The 17,185-nt window shown below is 56.2% G+C and overlaps 6 protein-coding genes across 6 annotated transcripts; 3 read left to right on the top strand and 3 right to left on the bottom strand.

Annotated features, from left to right (window-relative positions):
• Nucleotides 1-1,350: 1,350 nt before the first annotated feature.
• Nucleotides 1,351-3,465, top strand: SPBR_06809 (methylenetetrahydrofolate reductase (NADPH); the record flags this gene model as incomplete). The annotated part of the gene is made up of 1 exon (XM_040765065.1): nucleotides 1,351-3,465. One exon carries the CDS (start codon nucleotides 1,351-1,353, stop codon nucleotides 3,463-3,465), a length of 2,115 nt encoding a protein of 704 aa, XP_040616413.1.
• A 532-nt stretch (nucleotides 3,466-3,997) lies between these two features.
• SPBR_07607 (mRNA splicing protein yju2) lies at nucleotides 3,998-4,978 on the top strand (the record flags this gene model as incomplete). Its single annotated transcript, XM_040765861.1, has 1 exon — nucleotides 3,998-4,978. One exon carries the CDS (start codon nucleotides 3,998-4,000, stop codon nucleotides 4,976-4,978), a length of 981 nt encoding a protein of 326 aa, XP_040616412.1.
• Nucleotides 4,979-5,376: 398 nt separating this feature from the next.
• On the bottom strand, nucleotides 5,377-5,949 carry SPBR_07899 (uncharacterized protein; the record flags this gene model as incomplete). The annotated part of the gene is made up of 1 exon (XM_040766153.1): nucleotides 5,377-5,949. One exon carries the CDS (start codon nucleotides 5,947-5,949, stop codon nucleotides 5,377-5,379), a length of 573 nt encoding a protein of 190 aa, XP_040616411.1.
• Nucleotides 5,950-10,003: 4,054 nt separating this feature from the next.
• SPBR_06526 (gamma-tubulin complex component) lies at nucleotides 10,004-13,084 on the bottom strand (the record flags this gene model as incomplete). Its single annotated transcript, XM_040764782.1, has 1 exon — nucleotides 10,004-13,084. One exon carries the CDS (start codon nucleotides 13,082-13,084, stop codon nucleotides 10,004-10,006), a length of 3,081 nt encoding a protein of 1,026 aa, XP_040616410.1.
• A 1,024-nt stretch (nucleotides 13,085-14,108) lies between these two features.
• SPBR_07360 (mannosyltransferase) lies at nucleotides 14,109-15,368 on the top strand (the record flags this gene model as incomplete). The annotated part of the gene is made up of 2 exons (XM_040765614.1): nucleotides 14,109-14,253; nucleotides 14,332-15,368. 2 exons carry the CDS (start codon nucleotides 14,109-14,111, stop codon nucleotides 15,366-15,368), a joined length of 1,182 nt encoding a protein of 393 aa, XP_040616409.1.
• A 391-nt stretch (nucleotides 15,369-15,759) lies between these two features.
• On the bottom strand, nucleotides 15,760-17,018 carry SPBR_07361 (mitogen-activated protein kinase organizer 1; the record flags this gene model as incomplete). The annotated part of the gene is made up of 2 exons (XM_040765615.1): nucleotides 15,760-16,919; nucleotides 16,973-17,018. 2 exons carry the CDS (start codon nucleotides 17,016-17,018, stop codon nucleotides 15,760-15,762), a joined length of 1,206 nt encoding a protein of 401 aa, XP_040616408.1.
• Nucleotides 17,019-17,185: the final 167 nt, after the last annotated feature.

Genomic DNA, 17,185 nt, shown 5'->3' with positions numbered 1-17,185 from the left:
ATTAGGTGAAGAAAGGCGGGCTTAGAGGAAAAAGGGAAAAAGGTGGAGGTTGAGAATGTTGAAGGTGAGTGGAGGTTGGAAGGAGCGAATGAACAGGTTGGAGCTAAAACGGCCCAAGGACAATAAAACGGCACCAAAAAGGCAGCTACGCATTGATTGGCGAAAGAGAAAGGCGGCGAATTGGGTGGCAGAGAAAGAAGAAGGAGCGCCCAGCGTTGGTGGTGCCTGAGAACCTTGGGCTGGCAACTACGAGGGTCTCCATATTTCCATACTGTGCCCTTTGTGGCGTGGCTTCTCCAGCAGGCCGGCATGATTCATCCCGGCTCTCAGTGGAATGAAAAAAGAGTTCCACGCTTTTACTCTTTGCAGTATCCAGCTTCTTTTCGCTCTCTAGAAAGGACAGCGGTAATTCGTACGGCGCCCGATATTACGTGGCCGTGAAGTGACTCGTTGTAGAATGCAATTGCCTATCGAAGCACCTATCAAGGGCAATAGCTGGTGCCACTCTATGTCCATAGCTCCTTCTACGGAAATCGAGAAGCTTTTTGCACTTTCCCCTGCGATTATTTGGCCAGGGCACGCACTTTGCCTGCGACGGCACTGTGCGCGCTTGCCTCTCGAACCACCTTGCAACGGCTCTTCATACGGCCATTCTCCACCTTTGGCGCCTTTGAAGTTTTTCAGAGCCAGGAAGGCACGAGTGCGGTGCAAATGATTTCTACCAGAGCTTAGCTCTAATACTTTGTGTGGCCAGCAGGCGGGCGTTGAGCGCTTTCCTTGTGATACCATACGTACTCTTTCTGAACACAACACGGCAGGCGCTGTGCTGTTTCTGTGCAACGGCAATAGCTAGGCCCTTCTTTCCTCTCTATTGCTTTTTCTACCCGGATTGGGTCGTACTTTCTATACTGTGTCGCTGCAGGCCACCGACAACTCGTCTTTCGTTCGCACTTTCCCGCCAAGTTGTGCAATTGCCACCGGTCCTGCGTCTGAGCTATCACACGCTATAAAAGGAAGGAACATAGTCAAATGCCACAGTGGGGCGACAGTGTAATCTTATGTCCTGTGCAGGCAGGAACTGACAAGTGCTTTCTTCTGTAAGCCTTTGCGGGGCAGGTGCATCTGCTGGAGAATATGACCGCTTGGTTCGTTCTGATTTCGACTTCTATGAACAGAACTTCGGACACAGCTCCAACGGTGCTCTCCCTTTCCCGACAAACGTACATCACGCACCTTTCGAACCGATTGCTGCTATTTCGGCTCGACCTCGGTAACTGTTCGCCTCTCCACCGTTTTCGCACGTCGCGTTCCCCCTCCCGCGGTCGAGACGACCGGTGATACCCTGCCGCAATGGACAAGATAACAGACAAGATCGCGGCATTGTCGCCCGAGTCGTACTACTTCTCGCTCGAATTCTTCCCGCCCAAGACGTCTATGGGCTTTGCCAACCTGCGGGGCCGGCTGGACCGAATGGCGCGAGCGCTGCGCCCGCTGTTCGTCAACGTGACGTGGGGTGCGGGCGGCTCGACGGCGCAAAAGTCTCTGGAGCTGGCCGAGATTTGCCAGCGCGAGCTCGGCCTGACGACGTGCTTGCACCTGACGTGCACGAACATGAGCCGTGAGCTGATTGACAAGGCACTGGAAGACGCCAAGGCTCTCGGCATCCGCAATATCCTGGCGCTGCGGGGTGACCCGCCACGACCGACCGAGTACAGCGACGAAACAGACAAGGATGCGGCGGCGGCCGGGATTGCACCTGGGCCCTCCGGAGAGCTCGCGTTTTCGTGGGCCGTCGACCTGGTGCGGTACATCCGGAAACAGCACGGCGACTACTTTTGCATTGGCGTGGCGGCGTACCCCGAGGGCCACGCCGAGGAGAGTCATCCGCTGGGCCAGAGCCTCGAGCATGACCTGCCGTATCTGGTGGAGAAAGTGCAGGCTGGTGCCGACTTTGTGATGACGCAGCTTTTCTTTGACCACGCGGCGTACGCACACTTTGAGTCGGTGCTGCTTGCGCACCCGAGCGGCGCGTTCAAGGACATCCCCTTGATCCCTGGCTTGATGCCGATCCAAAACTACCAGATGATCAAGCGGACGACCAAGCTCAGCCACGCACGCATACCCGACGAGCTGATGGCGCGGCTCGACGCGGTCAAGAAGGACGACGAGCAGGTCAAGAGCGTGGGTGTGGACATTATCAGCGAACTCGTCGAAGAGGTGAAGGAGATCAAGGACCGGACACGCGCCGACCGGCCCAAGGGCTTCCACTTTTACACCCTGAATCTGGAAAAGGCCGTGTCGTTTATCCTTGAGCGGACGCATTTGATTCCGCCCGGCACGCCGGACGAGGACGAGGAGGCCATAGCGGGGGAGGTTGCAGTTGTGGACGACGTGGCGACAAGTGGCTCGCTGGGCGTGCCGTCCATTCGCATTAACGGCAGCACGGGCACGGGCGGCGCTGTTCATCCGCCTCTGGACGGCCATCCGGCGCGGCGCCAATCGTCGATTGGGTCCGACCCGCGCAACCGTGTGATAGTATCCGGGCGCGCGGCGTCACATCCCGACTACGAAGCTACGGCACTCGAGGCCAGCGTGCCGGCTGAGCCGGTGAACACGCGGTCCAACACGCTGGCCATCTCCGAGGGCGAGGGCGTGCTGGGCCGCGAGGCCACATGGGATGACTTCCCCAACGGCCGCTGGGGTGATGCGCGGTCGCCGGCGTACGGTGAGATTGACGGCTACGGTGTCAGCCTGCACATGACGGTGAACCAGGCGCTCAAGCTGTGGGGCCGGCCGACGACGACCGAGGACATCAACGCCATCTTTATCCGCTACCTAGGTGGTGAGCTTGCCGCCATTCCGTGGAGCGAGGAGGAGTTCAACCCGGAAACGGCGACGATCCGCGACCAGCTCGTGCAGCTCAATGCCAAGGGATGGTGGACGGTGGCATCGCAGCCGGCCGTGAACGGCATCCCTTCGACGGACGCGACGTTTGGCTGGGGCCCCACGCACGGCTTTGTGTTCCAAAAGGCCTTTGTTGAGTTCTTCCTTCCGTCGGCCGATTGGGCAGCGCTTTGCACCCGACTCACCGACCCGGAGGTACGCGACAAGGTCTGCTTCTATGCGATCAACGCGGCGGGTGACTTTGTCTCATCGGACGCGAGCGGGCGCGTGACAGACGGCCGCGGCGGCGCGGGGGCCGCCGAGGAGGCCAGCACGAACGCCGTGACATGGGGTGTCTTCCCGGGCAAGGAGATTGTCACGCCGACAATTGTGGAAGAGGTCAGCTTCCGGGCATGGAGCGAGGAGGCGTTTGGGATCTGGAAGGAGTGGGCGGCGCTGTACCCCAAGGGCTCGCCGACAGACATTTTGCTGGAGAAGACGCGCAACGACTACTGGCTGGTCAACATCATCCACCACAACTACATCGAGAAAGACTCGCTGTGGAACCTGGTGTCTGCATGAGGAAAGAGAGAGCGGAAGGCCGCTGGTAGACGATTAGCATTATGGTCATCTTTAATGACTCTGTTTCTTTAGTTTTTTTTATGTGTTCATTCAGTCCATTTGCATTGTTGTGTTTCCATGGGATGTGGGCAAGAGATTGGAAGAAACGGGCATTGGAAAGGTACACTGGTTATAGAAAACAAGAAGATACGAGGGGCATGGCCTTGGACCACCTACAATGTTTTCTTTCTTTTCTTTTGTCATGGTATTTATTACCATTTTTGGTGTAGGTTGGCTTTTTATTTGGCTAACTACACTGTAATTCAACCATTTGATGATCACGTGATCTCGTTGGTGGCGATATGCTAGGCTTCCGGTCGCCAAAGTTTGACCTCATCCTTTTCCATCATTCAGCTTGACATCAACCCCAACGCTGCCGACACACCATCGCCGCAGCCCGCGACCCCGCCAAGTCCCCTTTGGTCGAACTCTCTGAACCCCAGACACCGACCGACCGTCAAATTACATATACCTCCAGCAGCGACCATCCACCATGTCGGAACGCAAGGTCCTCTCCAAATACTACCCGCCGGACTTTGACCCGAGCGCGCTCGCACGGCGTGTCAAGAAGCCGAAAAAGGGCCAGCAGTCTGGGCCGGCGGTGCAGGTGGTGCGGCTGATGGCGCCGATGAGCATGCGATGCACACGGTGCGGCGAGTACATCTACAAGGGGCGCAAGTTCAACGCGCGGAAAGAAACGCCGCTGGACGAAAAGTACCTGGGGATCCAGATCTACCGGTTCTACATTCGGTGCACGCGGTGCAGCGGTGAAATCATCTTCAAGACGGACCCCAAGAACCAAGACTACTCGCTGGTGTCGGGTGCCAAGCGCAACGTGGAGGCGTGGCGGCACGCGACCCAAGAAGAGCAAGAAGAGACGGACGAGCAGCGTCTGGACCGCCTCGAGGCCGAGGAGGCCGAGGCCAACGGCGAGGCGGCGGCGGAGCAAAACCGCATGGAGGAGCTGGAGGCCAAGACACTGGAGGCGAAGCGAGAGATGGAGGTGGCGGACGCCCTGGACGAGATCCGGACACGAAACGCTCGGATTGCGCGGGCCGACCACCGCGATCACTTGGAGACGGTGGCGCTGCAGGCGCGGCCGGCAGACGAGGAGGAACGACTGCGGCAGCAGGACCTGGAAGACGCGGCGGCAGCACGAGCGGCGTTTGCTACCGCGGCAGACGGCGTTGAGGAGGAGAACGAGGAAGAGGAGATGGAGAAGGACGACGACAGCGATGACTCTGACGCCCAGCCGGCATGGCTCAGCAAGACGTCGTCGACAAAACCAAAGACCACCACACTCGACGGCAGCAGCAGCAGCAGCAGCAGCAGCAGTGCAACACCAAAGCCAGCAACACCGCCTGTTGTGGCTGCGGAGGAGGTCGCGGTGGTGCCGAGCTTCAAGCGGCAGATTAAGAAAAAGAAGGACCACGCATCGCTTCTGGGTATCAAGAAGAAGCCGTCACTGGTGTGAGTGGCGCGTGTTGGGACTGGCTCAAGATATGGCATTTATGGCGTTACGAATCATGGTTTAGATAGGGTTGCACTTGTTTTTTTTGGACGTTAGATGGCAGTATACTTTGGAGCATTATCATATACCCATGACTTGAAACTCATTTCACTTGATATTTGTCAAAGATGCAACATGTGATATTCCCTTGTGTACGTGCCTAGAACTCCTATGCCTTTAACCAAAAATGCATTAAACAGATCCGATACCATGTGCTTTGTCGATGTGTCGTATTTGACAACGAGAAAAAGTATATGCCTCCCTAACGAGCGCCATTATCAAACGCTAATAAAAACAAGACGCGCCAGCCAGAGGAAAGCCAGCGGACGGATTGTGCCCATACAAGCGCCCATCCAGGCCGACTATACACCGTTGGGCAAAGCCGTGCTGTTGGCCAACGCTGTCCGGTGGGCATGGTGGTGCGGGCTGTTGTTGTGGTGGTGCTGGCTGCGGCCAGGACTTGTGCTCTGGCTGGCACCGCGGCTGTAGCTGCTGGTGTTGTGAGTACTGCTGGCGCGGTCGTGGCCCTGGCTGCGTTCGGACATGGTCAAGCTGCCGCTCCGGTACCGAGGACCATCACCGGCAGGACCAGCAACATGTAGATGTGCCGGAGGCGGCGAGCCAGGGGTGGCATCCATCTGCTGCTTGGTGTGCAGCAGCATGAAGCGTGCATAGTCGGACAGATTGGACAGACTTGAGGTACGAGCACTACGGGTGGTTGATGCACCGGCACCCTCGTCGGCGGGAGCCATTTGTACTGAATCGGGCGGCAGCGGCTGACCGCCGGCAATGTGCTGACGCTGGTCCTGCTGCGGATCGCGGATGTTAGACTCGGCGGTGTTGATGTCGGTGGGGTGGACGTCGACATCAACTTGGCGACGGCTGGGTTGGTTAGCAGCCATGTCGATGGCGGCAATGGATCCGTGCGAGTCCATGTTGGATGTGTATGTGGATGTGTATGTGGTGATAGATTTGGTTGTTGTAGAGCTAGGCTGGGGTTCGATAAAGAAGGCCACCAATAACAGAGAATGGGGGGACGACAGGGATTAGACCAAAGGGAAATGGAAATATAAGAGTGTAAATATGAAAAGAATCTTGGTGTAAGTGAAGTATGTGAATGGGGAGAAACAAACGGGCGGCCGGGCCGGTCTTATACACGAACGTTATATTATAGTCAACCGTATAAAAGAAGCTTGCGGCTAGGCGAAGCGGGAGAGATGGCAGTGGCACGAGGCTTTTTTGTCTTTTGCCTGGGCTATGCGAGCGTACGGAAGTTGGTGTTCCAAACAAGGAAATAAAGAAAATAAAATAGAAGGGTCCTCCAGTGTTTGCGTTGACGTTGCTGGTCTAGGCGACAGGGGTGAGATAAACCAGCAAGAAAGGCGACGGGGAAATAAAATGGGGATGGTGTGTGGGTTTTGGAGCTGTCCCTGTTTGCTGTGCAGGAGCTAGGAACAAGACGAATAAAAAAGGAAGAAAAGAAAAGTAAGAAATCGGTAGGCAGGTGAAGCACTCAAAGGAAATGCATAAGAAACAAGGCTCCAAATCAGGGAAGTTTACATGCAGGCCAGGAGTCAAGTCGAGGTTGCAGTAAGCGAGGAGCTAAAGTGTGCAGGAATATCCTTGGATAATGACGGTAGTTGATCATTGGAAGGGTTGAAGGTAAAGTAAAGCATGAAAGGGAGAAGTTGGGACGAGATTTGGGTTTATAACATCAACAAACAGTAGCACATAGATAGAGACAGAGAAACTAAGACAACAAAAAATGACGGCAGAGACTGTATGGCATCAGAGGCGAACAAGCAAGAAAGCACCGTGGCCAATTCCATGCTATGATATCAGAGTGGATGGGTACCGAGGCTAAGTGGCAGAGAACTTTGTTTGGCCTCTACGCAATGTGGCCAGAGACTAGGCGTAGAAAGGAGAACGAATGTCCGGAGAGCTACAAGTATTACTCTGCTACTCAAGACCAAGTTTGGGCAATTTTGTCCTTTACTTTTGCATGGTTCACCTGTTGACGCCAGGGAAGGACCGATGGTGCTTGTGAAAAAGTATACATATACATATAAATAAAATACAAAATACAAAATACAAAATAACGCACCTGCACCTGCAAATCCGCCGTAATTACAAAGCCACTACATTGCAGGTACCGTTTGCAGGAACTGCCTGGCTAGGTGCAGATCGACAGTTACCGGAAGTGATGTAATGCCATGGGTGGGAGCAGACAGGGGAGCCTTTCTGTTCTTGTACGTTTCTCTCTGCGAGTTTTCTATCTTTCCGCCTTGCATATTCCGTATCCATTAGTCTCTCCTGCTGTATGCTGTCGTATTTGTCGACCTCCTTCCCTGCCTGTCTGATGATGGCATTGTCATGGAATTGTGGAGCATATGGAAGTGCACTTTCGTCGCTGACAAGCTGAACGACAAGAGTTGGGGCATGCTGAGGTGTGTTCGAAAAACAAAACACTGTAGAAAAGTACATTCATTCGAGACCATCCACTATTGCTTGCCGCAAGTCGTTGCATGAAGCCCCTCATATGTTATACATGCCCAAGCTGCACTTGGTTCTCTGCCCAGAGATTGTAATGTCGACCATCCAAAAACCGGGGAGACGGAGATGGGTGAAGACATACAGAGGCAGATCTAAAAAGTAAAACGGAAACTTTCAAGTAAAAGGTAGAAATCCAGACCAGACCAGGCGCAAAAAGAACTAAAACAAGCATGGGCCTGGCCACAGACGTAATGGGTCGGCACTGGTTATGCCTTAGCTTGGGGGATAAAGCAGTCAATTCGGCATGGCAAAAACGCCGTCCTGCCCTGCCACCCTCCACACCAACCTTTCCATGACACTTTCGGGGGCTCTCTTCTTGCATGCGTGCTACCGTTGAATGTAGAAAGACCCTGCAGATCGTCCCACCCGTTTCTTTGTTCATGCCTGCTCGGCCCCCCTGCTCAGGAAGTTGGCCTTCCTGTCTGCCTGTCCAGTACGCTGAGCGCGTCCATACCTCCATGTCCTTTTCTCGGTGCGCTACACTAGGATATTCCGACAAAAGTGGCATGGCGTGATTGGCTAAGACCATACAGACGGAGACTCGAGTACGGAAAGTTAGGAGAAGAACGAGAAGATCTTTTCTTGCCATGTCTCGAATGGTTATCAATATATAAGAAGTTGCCATCCGCCTTCGCGAATATAGTAGGAAACGCTGGACGTGCCGTGAAGCCAGTAAAATGCCCTTGATCTCCAAGTGAAAATACCTGAGTAGCAGGAAAAGACCTACAACTAATGCGCGAGAGTTCCTCACTTCCAAAGACTGATTTGTGACTTGGCCGCTCTTTCCTCGTGTCGTGTATTGTACTTGGCGGCGAACGGGCGGCGCGAACGGGCGGCTGCGGGTGGCGGCGCGGTATGATGTCATTGGCCGGACCCACTTCTACCAAGGCACTAGCGCACTACCGACGTCAACATGGCAAATAGCACGCCCAAACGCTCCGATGAAAGACGAAAGACGTGGTAAGTTCAGGCGAACATTAGAAGTAATGGGGAGGGCATGGGGAAGGCATCTCCTCAAGATACCACGGCTCAATGGAGGGAAGGAGCGATTTGTCACGACTGCCTCATCGCGTCAATGCCATTTGTTCGCCTCTATTTTCGATTGCTTTCAAAAATGATTTCTTCAGTCTTGCTACGCTACCTGGCTCCGCTACATTATCAATTGATGCAACTCGTCGATGCAACTCGTGCAACGTTAGTTAAACCTGCCAGAGAGCACAGACTGGATGCTCTAAAAGTTGGAAATGTTGGCATCTGCATGGCTTCCAGTACATTTTGTACCCCGACAGTAATAACCATAATACCGAGTACAGTCGCAGTTGGCGGCACTGCCAGCGCTGCAACGGTACAGGGTACACATACAGGTACACACGGACACGCACGAGATTGCCCGTAGTTACCTCGCCGATCAGGCCCAGAACATCAAAAGTAGGTGGAGGGGCTGAGGGGCTGCATAAAACCCCGGAGGACGGAGGCATGGCGCCGCCGTCAAAGAAGTGTCCAGGTAGGACAAAAACCTAAACCAAAGAACAAACAGGGTTCATTCTGGGTCGGTCATGGCCGTCTTGGTTCCATGCCACACATACCTGCATATGTATTCCATTTTGGGTCACTTCATCGCCATAATAGGAAATGGACGAAAGCCGGCTCGCCAGCATCCGAAAATGAGGTCAAGAAACGTGAGACTGGCGAGAAGGTAGAGTGGGGCCACTCGTGCAACGACATACGTCTAGATCAGACAAACGACGTCAATTTTATACCGATCACTTCTTAAAGAGTGTTTGTTGCGTAGCTGGTAGATAGCTGCTGGAAGCGACGGGCGTTCGTAATGGAGGGAATCTGTTCAAAGATTCTGATGAAAAGAACAGCACCATATAGCTTTCATGTTCATTGACGATCATGGCCAGCAGTGCACATGGAGATAAGACTGCGCCGATATTACATACCTGAATATGCAGCGAAACGAGTGGAAGGAGACACCAGCCTTGTTGGAGGTCGTCCTGCCTCTGTCTGTTGCAGCTGCTGGCTCTTTCCCCATTGTCGTCACTTCCCTCCTGGCTCCAGCTTTCTGTCGCCACACGTGACGCCATCGTTCCACCTCTTGATCTGGGACGCTCGAACAGTTGCTCACAGTGCCTCGTTGTACAACCCTTTTTGCATGCATGTGAACGGTGCAATGTCTCACAATAAACGGTGCATCATAGGCTACACACCCCTCGCGATGGAAAACAGTGTCATTCCCAGAACGATGCATATGAAGAGCACCCACAAGAATCAAAACACCAAAAAGGACAGCGCTAGACGACATTTTCTTGTACATCTTCCTCCGTAGTACCTTTTTCCGAACCTGAGCTGTCGCCTTGACATCATACAATCAACACCAGAGCCACCTTTCCCGTATCATAAAACGTCAGAGGACGTCACCTGGCGTGATTCTCACCACCGGCTGCGCTCGGATCGACCGCTGCCGTCGTCGCCAAGCATTTCCGCCAGCATGTCCCACTTGGCCGCCGCTGTTGCGTCACGGCTGGCCCGCGCCACACCGCGTAGCCCGCTGGTCACAAACCGCAACGTGTTGTCAAGGTCAGAGCGAATGGCCCTAAGGGAGCTGCTGTAGTCCATTTCTTGCGTGTTGGTCTTTGTAGCGTTTTTGGTCTCGTAGCTGTCGTCGTTTTCGTCATTATCGTTGTTCTGCCCCTCAGCCTCGTCGTCATAGCCGTCGTAATCATAATCGTCGTCGTCGTCATCGACATCACCGTCGACGTTATCGTCACCCAGAACGTCTCGGCCTCTCGGCCTCCGCGGCGACGCCAAGAACAGCGTTCGGCGGACCGAGTCGGCTCCAGTTCTAGGCGATGGGCCTGTCCAACGGCCCCGCTTCGTCGGTGTCTGATACTGACGTGATGTGGGCGTCGCCGACACCGACGCCGACAGCACAGACAGGCGCCACGTCTCCCGCAGCGCCCGTGCCACTCGTGCTCCATTCGCTCGGTGCGCATCCTCAAGCCGCAGCGCCAGGTCCAGCAGATCCAGCATGCCTGCATGCAGTGGTTCCAGCTTACCGCCCAGCAGCGCCTCATCCACCAGTGACCGCACAAATTGCGCATGCACCGCAATCATGTCGTCCACATCCAGCGTGGTCGCGCCGTTCTGGCCAAGAAGATGCTGTCGCAGCCGCTCAACACGCGGTGCAATAACAAGCGTCGTCAGGTACGACTGCAACGTATTACAGAACCACAACAGCCGCGCGCGTAAGGAAAAGTAGAGTGCACGGTCGCCGGACGGAAGGGCATGGCCACGGCCGCCACCTCCGTTGCCGTTGCTATTATCGTCCTCGTCGCCCTGCTCACCCTGACCGTCGTCCAGCAACCGGTGCCGGCTCAGCAGGGCGCTGGCGCGCCGGATCTGCAGCAATAAGGTAAACACCGACTGGTAGCCGGCAAGGCTCGCAGCTGGGATCACAATCTGTACTGGCCACGCCAATCGGTAGGTCGGCCGGATGCGAGCCAGGCCGTCACGTACGGAGCGCCGCGCCACCAATGGGTCGTCGCTGTCGGGGTGCAGTCCTTGTTTTTCGAGGGCCACAGAGAGCGCACCGCTTTCACCATACGCCTCGCGTATCATCTCTGTCATTGTGTACCGATCAAGCCAGCGTGGGTTGCGCGTGTCGAGGCTGTGGAAGACACGCGACGCAAACGCGTCAGCTGCCGCACCGTCGGCCATGAGGAACACGCGGTGTAACGACTCCAATGCAGCGCCCAGGCCACATGCGCCCACGAGCGTCGCTTGTAGGGTGGCCGAGGCCGCGTGGTGCTTGCTCTGGATCCAGTGGTCAAATGCGTCTCCAAACAGCTGCGCAAAGGGCGCCATGGCCGCGTCTGGTGGACATACAGTACCGAAATCCAGCCGCGGTTCGGTGTCTGTGATGTGGCGATTGTCGATACTAGCACGGGCCCGCCCCGGGTCTTTGCCCAAGTGCCGCAGCACGACGATACTTTTGCCCGTGGTGAAAATCTTGGAAGCTGCTGGCTGCAAGAACCGCGGCGCATGCAGTACGCCGCTCGTCGTACGGAGCAGCTTGTACTGGCCGTTCCAGATCTGGTGCAGTGGCACGGAAGCGTCTATCGGCCCGCCGCCGGACACGAAAAACGCCTTATCGAGCCGGTCCAGGACGCCCTCCTCCATCCATGACCGGATCGGCCGTAGGTACACTTGGAAGCAGTCGAAGAAGATTGTGCCCAGAAATTCGTATAAATTAGCACTGCCCTCGTACTGTGCAATGGCCGTGGCGTCAAACAGGAGTTCAAGGTAGCGGAACGCATAGGCGTTGCCGCGCTCTGCGGCGTCGAGTTTCTCCACCACGCCCGACAATGCAAACAGGTTTTGGAGCGATGGCTGCAGCTCGTTGAGCACGCCCACGAGACTAACCATACAGCCGTCGGACGGCATGGTCACAAACCGAGCCTGAACCGAGGTCACCTCCTTGTCGAATGCGTGGAGCCGCCGTTGGATGGCTTCCTGGAACACTTGGAGCAAAGGGATGGAAGGCGCGGCGTCGTTCCGTTGCCGGCCTTGTGAGTGCTCGAGCCCTGCACGCTTCCGTAGTGGCAGAAGACGTCGGCCGCAGTCCGCGACAGAATCCAGTAGCGACGTGTGCATGGACACAGACACATCCGAGAGACGGAATTTGTCGACAAGCACGCAGTCACGGCCAAACAAAGTAGTGTCCAGCCCCTGCAGCATGAAGAGAGTGTCCCGCACAATCTGCAGCTCCGACACGAGGACTCTGTTATTTGGCGCGTCCTCGCCGGATGCAGCATCTGGTGGACGCGCTGTTCGCCAAGATTGACTCTCGCGGATGGACGTCAGTAATGTTGCCAGTTCGTCCCGTGTATGCCCGTCTGTTGCAATGAGGTCACGATACGTCCGTGCTTGGCCGTGGTCGTCGGCCTCGATGCTGGACATGGTGGTGTCGTCGTCGTAGCCGGATTCATCGTCGTCGTAGCCGTAACGGTCAACATAGTCGTCGTCGTCGTCGTAGTCATCCTCCTCAACGTCTGCTTCGCTTGCCCAGCCGTCCTCCCGCATGATGTCCTCCCATCGTAACGGCGGCGGTTCCGGCATATGCCGCGACGCTATCAATGCATCCAGGTCGTCTAGTAGGCCCGGTCGGGTTGCCGGCCGATCCGACAGCTCCAATAAAAAGTGCAAAACTTCGGGTGTCCATTTTGTCGTCAATGGCTGCCCGGCGGGATCGTGTTTGGTGAGTGCAGTCCGCCGTTCCCGCAGAGCACCAGCCAGCGCATCGCGGCCGGCCACGGCGAACCGCTCGGCCAGACCGTCCAACTGGCTCTCGACCTCAAACTGGTTTGTCCGAAGATTGTTGTGATTTCGCAATGCACGCAGTGTTGCATCACACAGCGCTGCAAATGTCGACGAGTCAGTTGTTGCCGTCGCTTCCGTCACCGCTGCGACCAGCTCCTCAGTCTGCGCCGACAGTGTCGCGAGGAAGGCCATGGCGGCCGGCGAGAGGCGCAGTCCTTGGGAAAGGAAGATTTTTATACTGGAGCCTCTAGTGTTTGTTTACCTTTTGTTTTCCAATTTCCCCCCGTTCTTTCCAATATAAAATTATCTTGACTCGCTCTCCATTGCACCTTCCTCGCACGTGGAAATCGCTAAAACAGCTTTACGCGTCGCGTATAAATATACAGTGCATGATCTGCGTACAAAACCCATATCGGCACTGTATTTGCACCAGCCACAACGGTTGCCACGCGTTTAAATGACATCAATCCACCCCTATTTCAGTCAGCAACGCCGCTGCAGGACGGTCTAGGGCGTGGAATAGGCGCAACAGGGGCCCTAAGGCCCAGCAATTTCGCACGTTAGCATAGTTTTCCAGTGCAACTAAGGCCAGCTTACCACAACGGCGCATAAGCACGAGGCAATCGAAAAAGGCAAACAGCTACGTTTGACGGAAGACGACTCTGTCTGTCCATATTCTCGCAACCAACATTACTCGCGACGGTCTGTCTGTTCGTACGACAATACGACTCGGCGAATTGACGGATAGAACGGAACAAAGCATTGCGCGCTGCCGAGATTGCCATGTAAATAGACAGCAAACAACGAAGAGATCATCACCAAAACGACGACACATTGCATCGACGATATCGGCCGCACCGACAATAAAGCAGACGTTTGCTGTACGCTCTTCCACGAAGACCTACCCCCTTCTGTTCTTGCGGTGCCATTGTTCGCGCCCACGACGGTAGTGGTGTCCTCATCGACGTCGAAGATCACAGCGACAATATAACGTGACGAGTCGAAGAGACAAGCGAGGACGGTCGACATAGACGAGACGACGACATTGGAGACGGCGTCCACCATTGGCATCATCCCATACGCCAGCAACGTTTTGATTTGCTCGTCCCGGCCGGCATCTCCCCTTGATGACCGGCTGAGGGTTTGACTCGACTCGACCGAACTCGACCGCCCATTGGAACTCTCTTCCTTCTTCCTCACCCACACAACCGCCACGATGACAATCGCACGGCCGGTACGCGCGCTCATTGTAGCCGTTGTGTTTGGCATTTGCCTGCTTGTTATGCACTTTGCGGGCTCGTCGCCCAGCAAGCCGTCTGTCTTCAAGCTCGACTCCAACGAGCGCGACCCAAATTTAGATCGTACGTTGTCTTCCTCCGGACCCTACTCGTATACGTGCACCACCTTTCCGTTTTGTCTAACACTCTTCTTCCTTGCAGCCACACATGAACCCGAGGGCATATTACGACGCACGTCCAAGGGCTACCTGCCGGGCCCCGAGGGCACCGAGCGCATCAACGCGACGCTGCTGGCGCTCGTGCGCAACGAAGAGCTCAACGGCATGCTGCAGGCCATGGGCGACCTCGAGCGGACGTGGAACCACAAGTTCAACTACCCCTGGACGTTCTTCAACGACGTGCCCTTCACGGACGAGTTCAAGCGGCGCACCAGCGCGGCCACCAAGGCCGAGTGCCACTACGAGGTGATCCCCGACGAGCACTGGGCCAAGCCCGGCTGGATCAACGAGGACCTGTTCCAGGAGTCGGTCAAGATCCTCAAGGAGAACGACATCCAGTACGCCGACAAGCTGTCGTACCACCAGATGTGCCGCTGGAACAGCGGCATGTTCTATCGCCACCCGGCCCTCGAGCACATGCAGTTCTACTGGCGCGTCGAGCCCAAGGTCCACTTCTTCTGCGACGTCGACTACGACGTCTTCCGCTACATGCAGGACAACAACAAGACCTACGGCTTCACCATTACGCTGTACGACGCGCCGCAGTCCATCCCCACCCTCTGGCCCGAGACCATCAAGTTCCTGGCCGAGCACCCGGAGCATGTCCATCCCAACAACGCCATGGACTGGCTGACCGACCGCGTGCGCCGCCCGGACCATTACAACAAGGCCAACGGCTACTCGACGTGCCACTTCTGGACCAACTTTGAGATTGCCGACCTGAGCCTCTGGCGCAGCAAGGCCTACGAGGACTACTTCAACCACCTCGACCGCGCCGGCGGCTTCTTCTACGAGCGCTGGGGCGACGCCCCCGTCCACAGCATTGCCCTCGGCCTGTTTGAGGACAAGAGCCGCATCCACTGGTTCCGCGACATTGGCTACCAGCACATCCCCTTCTTCAACTGCCCCAACTCGCCCAAGTGCAAGGGCTGCGTCACCGGCCGCCTGACCGACGGCGAGGCCTGGCTCAATCGCGAAGACTGCCGGCCCAACTGGTTCAAGTATGTGGGTATGGGCTAAGACCGCCACGGGCCATTATGACGTGCTGTATTACATTTCCTCTTTCTGTCTTTCAGGTTAATCGGCAACATAATGCATTGTGCACAACGAGTACAACAAAAGGCGAATGGGTTGCTTTCTGTGTTTGCTTTTGTTTCTTTGTTTTTTGTTTTTTTGTTTTTTTGTCTTTTTTTCTCCGTCTTCTTTTGTTCTTCTATGACTCTTTTGTCATTTTGTTGACCGCCGTGTTTATTTTCTGTGTAAATTTTCTCTTGCTGTACAAAATACCTCTTCAACTTTGCAACATATATCCCAAGGACACGCAAGAGACAGATATCTATAGACTACACTAAACAAATACGACATGAAAAGACATCACCTGGCATAGCGTGCAAAGGACAGAGAGCCTGCCTCACCACGGTCCAAACACCGTTACGACGCCCGATGTGCCGCCCACGCAGAACTGGTCGCCCCATCCGCCGTCTTGCCATGCCAGACAGCTCGTCACGTTGCGCCGCTCCTTCTCGCGACCGTCACGACCAATGGACCGGCCACTGGTCGCGGCGCCCGGTGGGCCCCACGGCACCGTCACCGTCGCGGCCACGCGGCCCGTCAGGAGATCCCATGCCCACACGCGACCGTCCGGCGTCGTATTCTTAGACGGCGTGAGGGCAGCCGCTTCACCTGGAGGGCGGCCCATCTCGTCGCCGGCCACCACAAATCGCTCGCGCCCGCCAATCAACGACTGCACCCGCAACTCCTCGTTGCGCCAGACAAGGCCAGCGTCTTTCGCCGTCGCCGACTCCTTGTCCTCGCTGCCGGATGAATACGTCCGCAAGCAGGTGCCGTTCTCGCGGTCCAGCAGCCGCAGCCGGCTGTCCAGTGCGCCCACCAGCAACGACCGCCCGTCGCGCGTCAGGCTCAGGCTCGTGACTCCCGCACTGCCGCTGATCACGTCGGTCGTCTGCCGCCCCGTCCGCACATCGTACGTCCGCACGCGACCGTCGACGCTGGCCGCCACAATCTGGGCGCCACGCACAACCAGCGCCGAGATCGCGTCACGCGCTTCCGATAACGCCTGGATCGGCTTGACATTGGGCCCGCTGCCGCCGCTGCGTGTGTCCCACACGCGCACCACAGTATCGAAGCCGCCGCTCACGACCAGACTGTCGCCCTCGCCCGCAAAGCACACGCAGTTGACGCGCCCGCCGCCCGTTCCGCCGCCAAACCGCCGCAGCGTCTGGGCTGTCGTGACATCCCACAGAAACACCGTCCGGTCACCACCGGACGAGACGAACCGCGCATTGTCGGCAGCGCAGGCCAGCGACAGCACTTCGTAGCCGTGCTCGGCATAGGTCTGAATAAGGCGGCCTTCGGGGATGGGGGTGGCACGAGGCGTTGCGCCAGCTGACGAACTCGTCACGAAGCCATGGTCTTTGGTCTTGGCCAGCGATGGTGTGCCAGCCGTGCCTGTCGTCGGCAGCGGGTTGTAGAGCCGAATCGACCGATCAGACGAACCGGTCAGAATGTACGTGCCGCTGCCGGCCGAGTAGGTCACAGCATGGACAGGACCTGTTTGTTAGCAGATGGCGATGAACAGTGCACCCGAAAGCATGGAAACTTACCATTTGAGCCAAGAAGCTGGGCAACAGGCCTGTCCGGAAAGGACATTGCGAAGGAAATGAGAGCGTGAAAGAAAAACGAATGGAGGGAAACGAGGAAACAACGGCGAGTCAATAATAGGGGCTCGTCTCGAGCGGGATAAAGTGCTACCGCAAGATCATTCTGTCTTCCGCACGTATACAACAGCCAACAAGAAAAGTTGAGTAAAAGGCTGT

The sequence above is a fragment of the Sporothrix brasiliensis genome (assembly GCF_000820605.1).
Source record: "Sporothrix brasiliensis 5110 chromosome Unknown Cont20, whole genome shotgun sequence".
NCBI lineage: Eukaryota > Fungi > Ascomycota > Sordariomycetes > Ophiostomatales > Ophiostomataceae > Sporothrix > Sporothrix brasiliensis.
The sequence above is the reverse complement of the archived record's forward strand: the minus strand, read 5'-3'. Positions and strand labels throughout refer to the sequence as shown.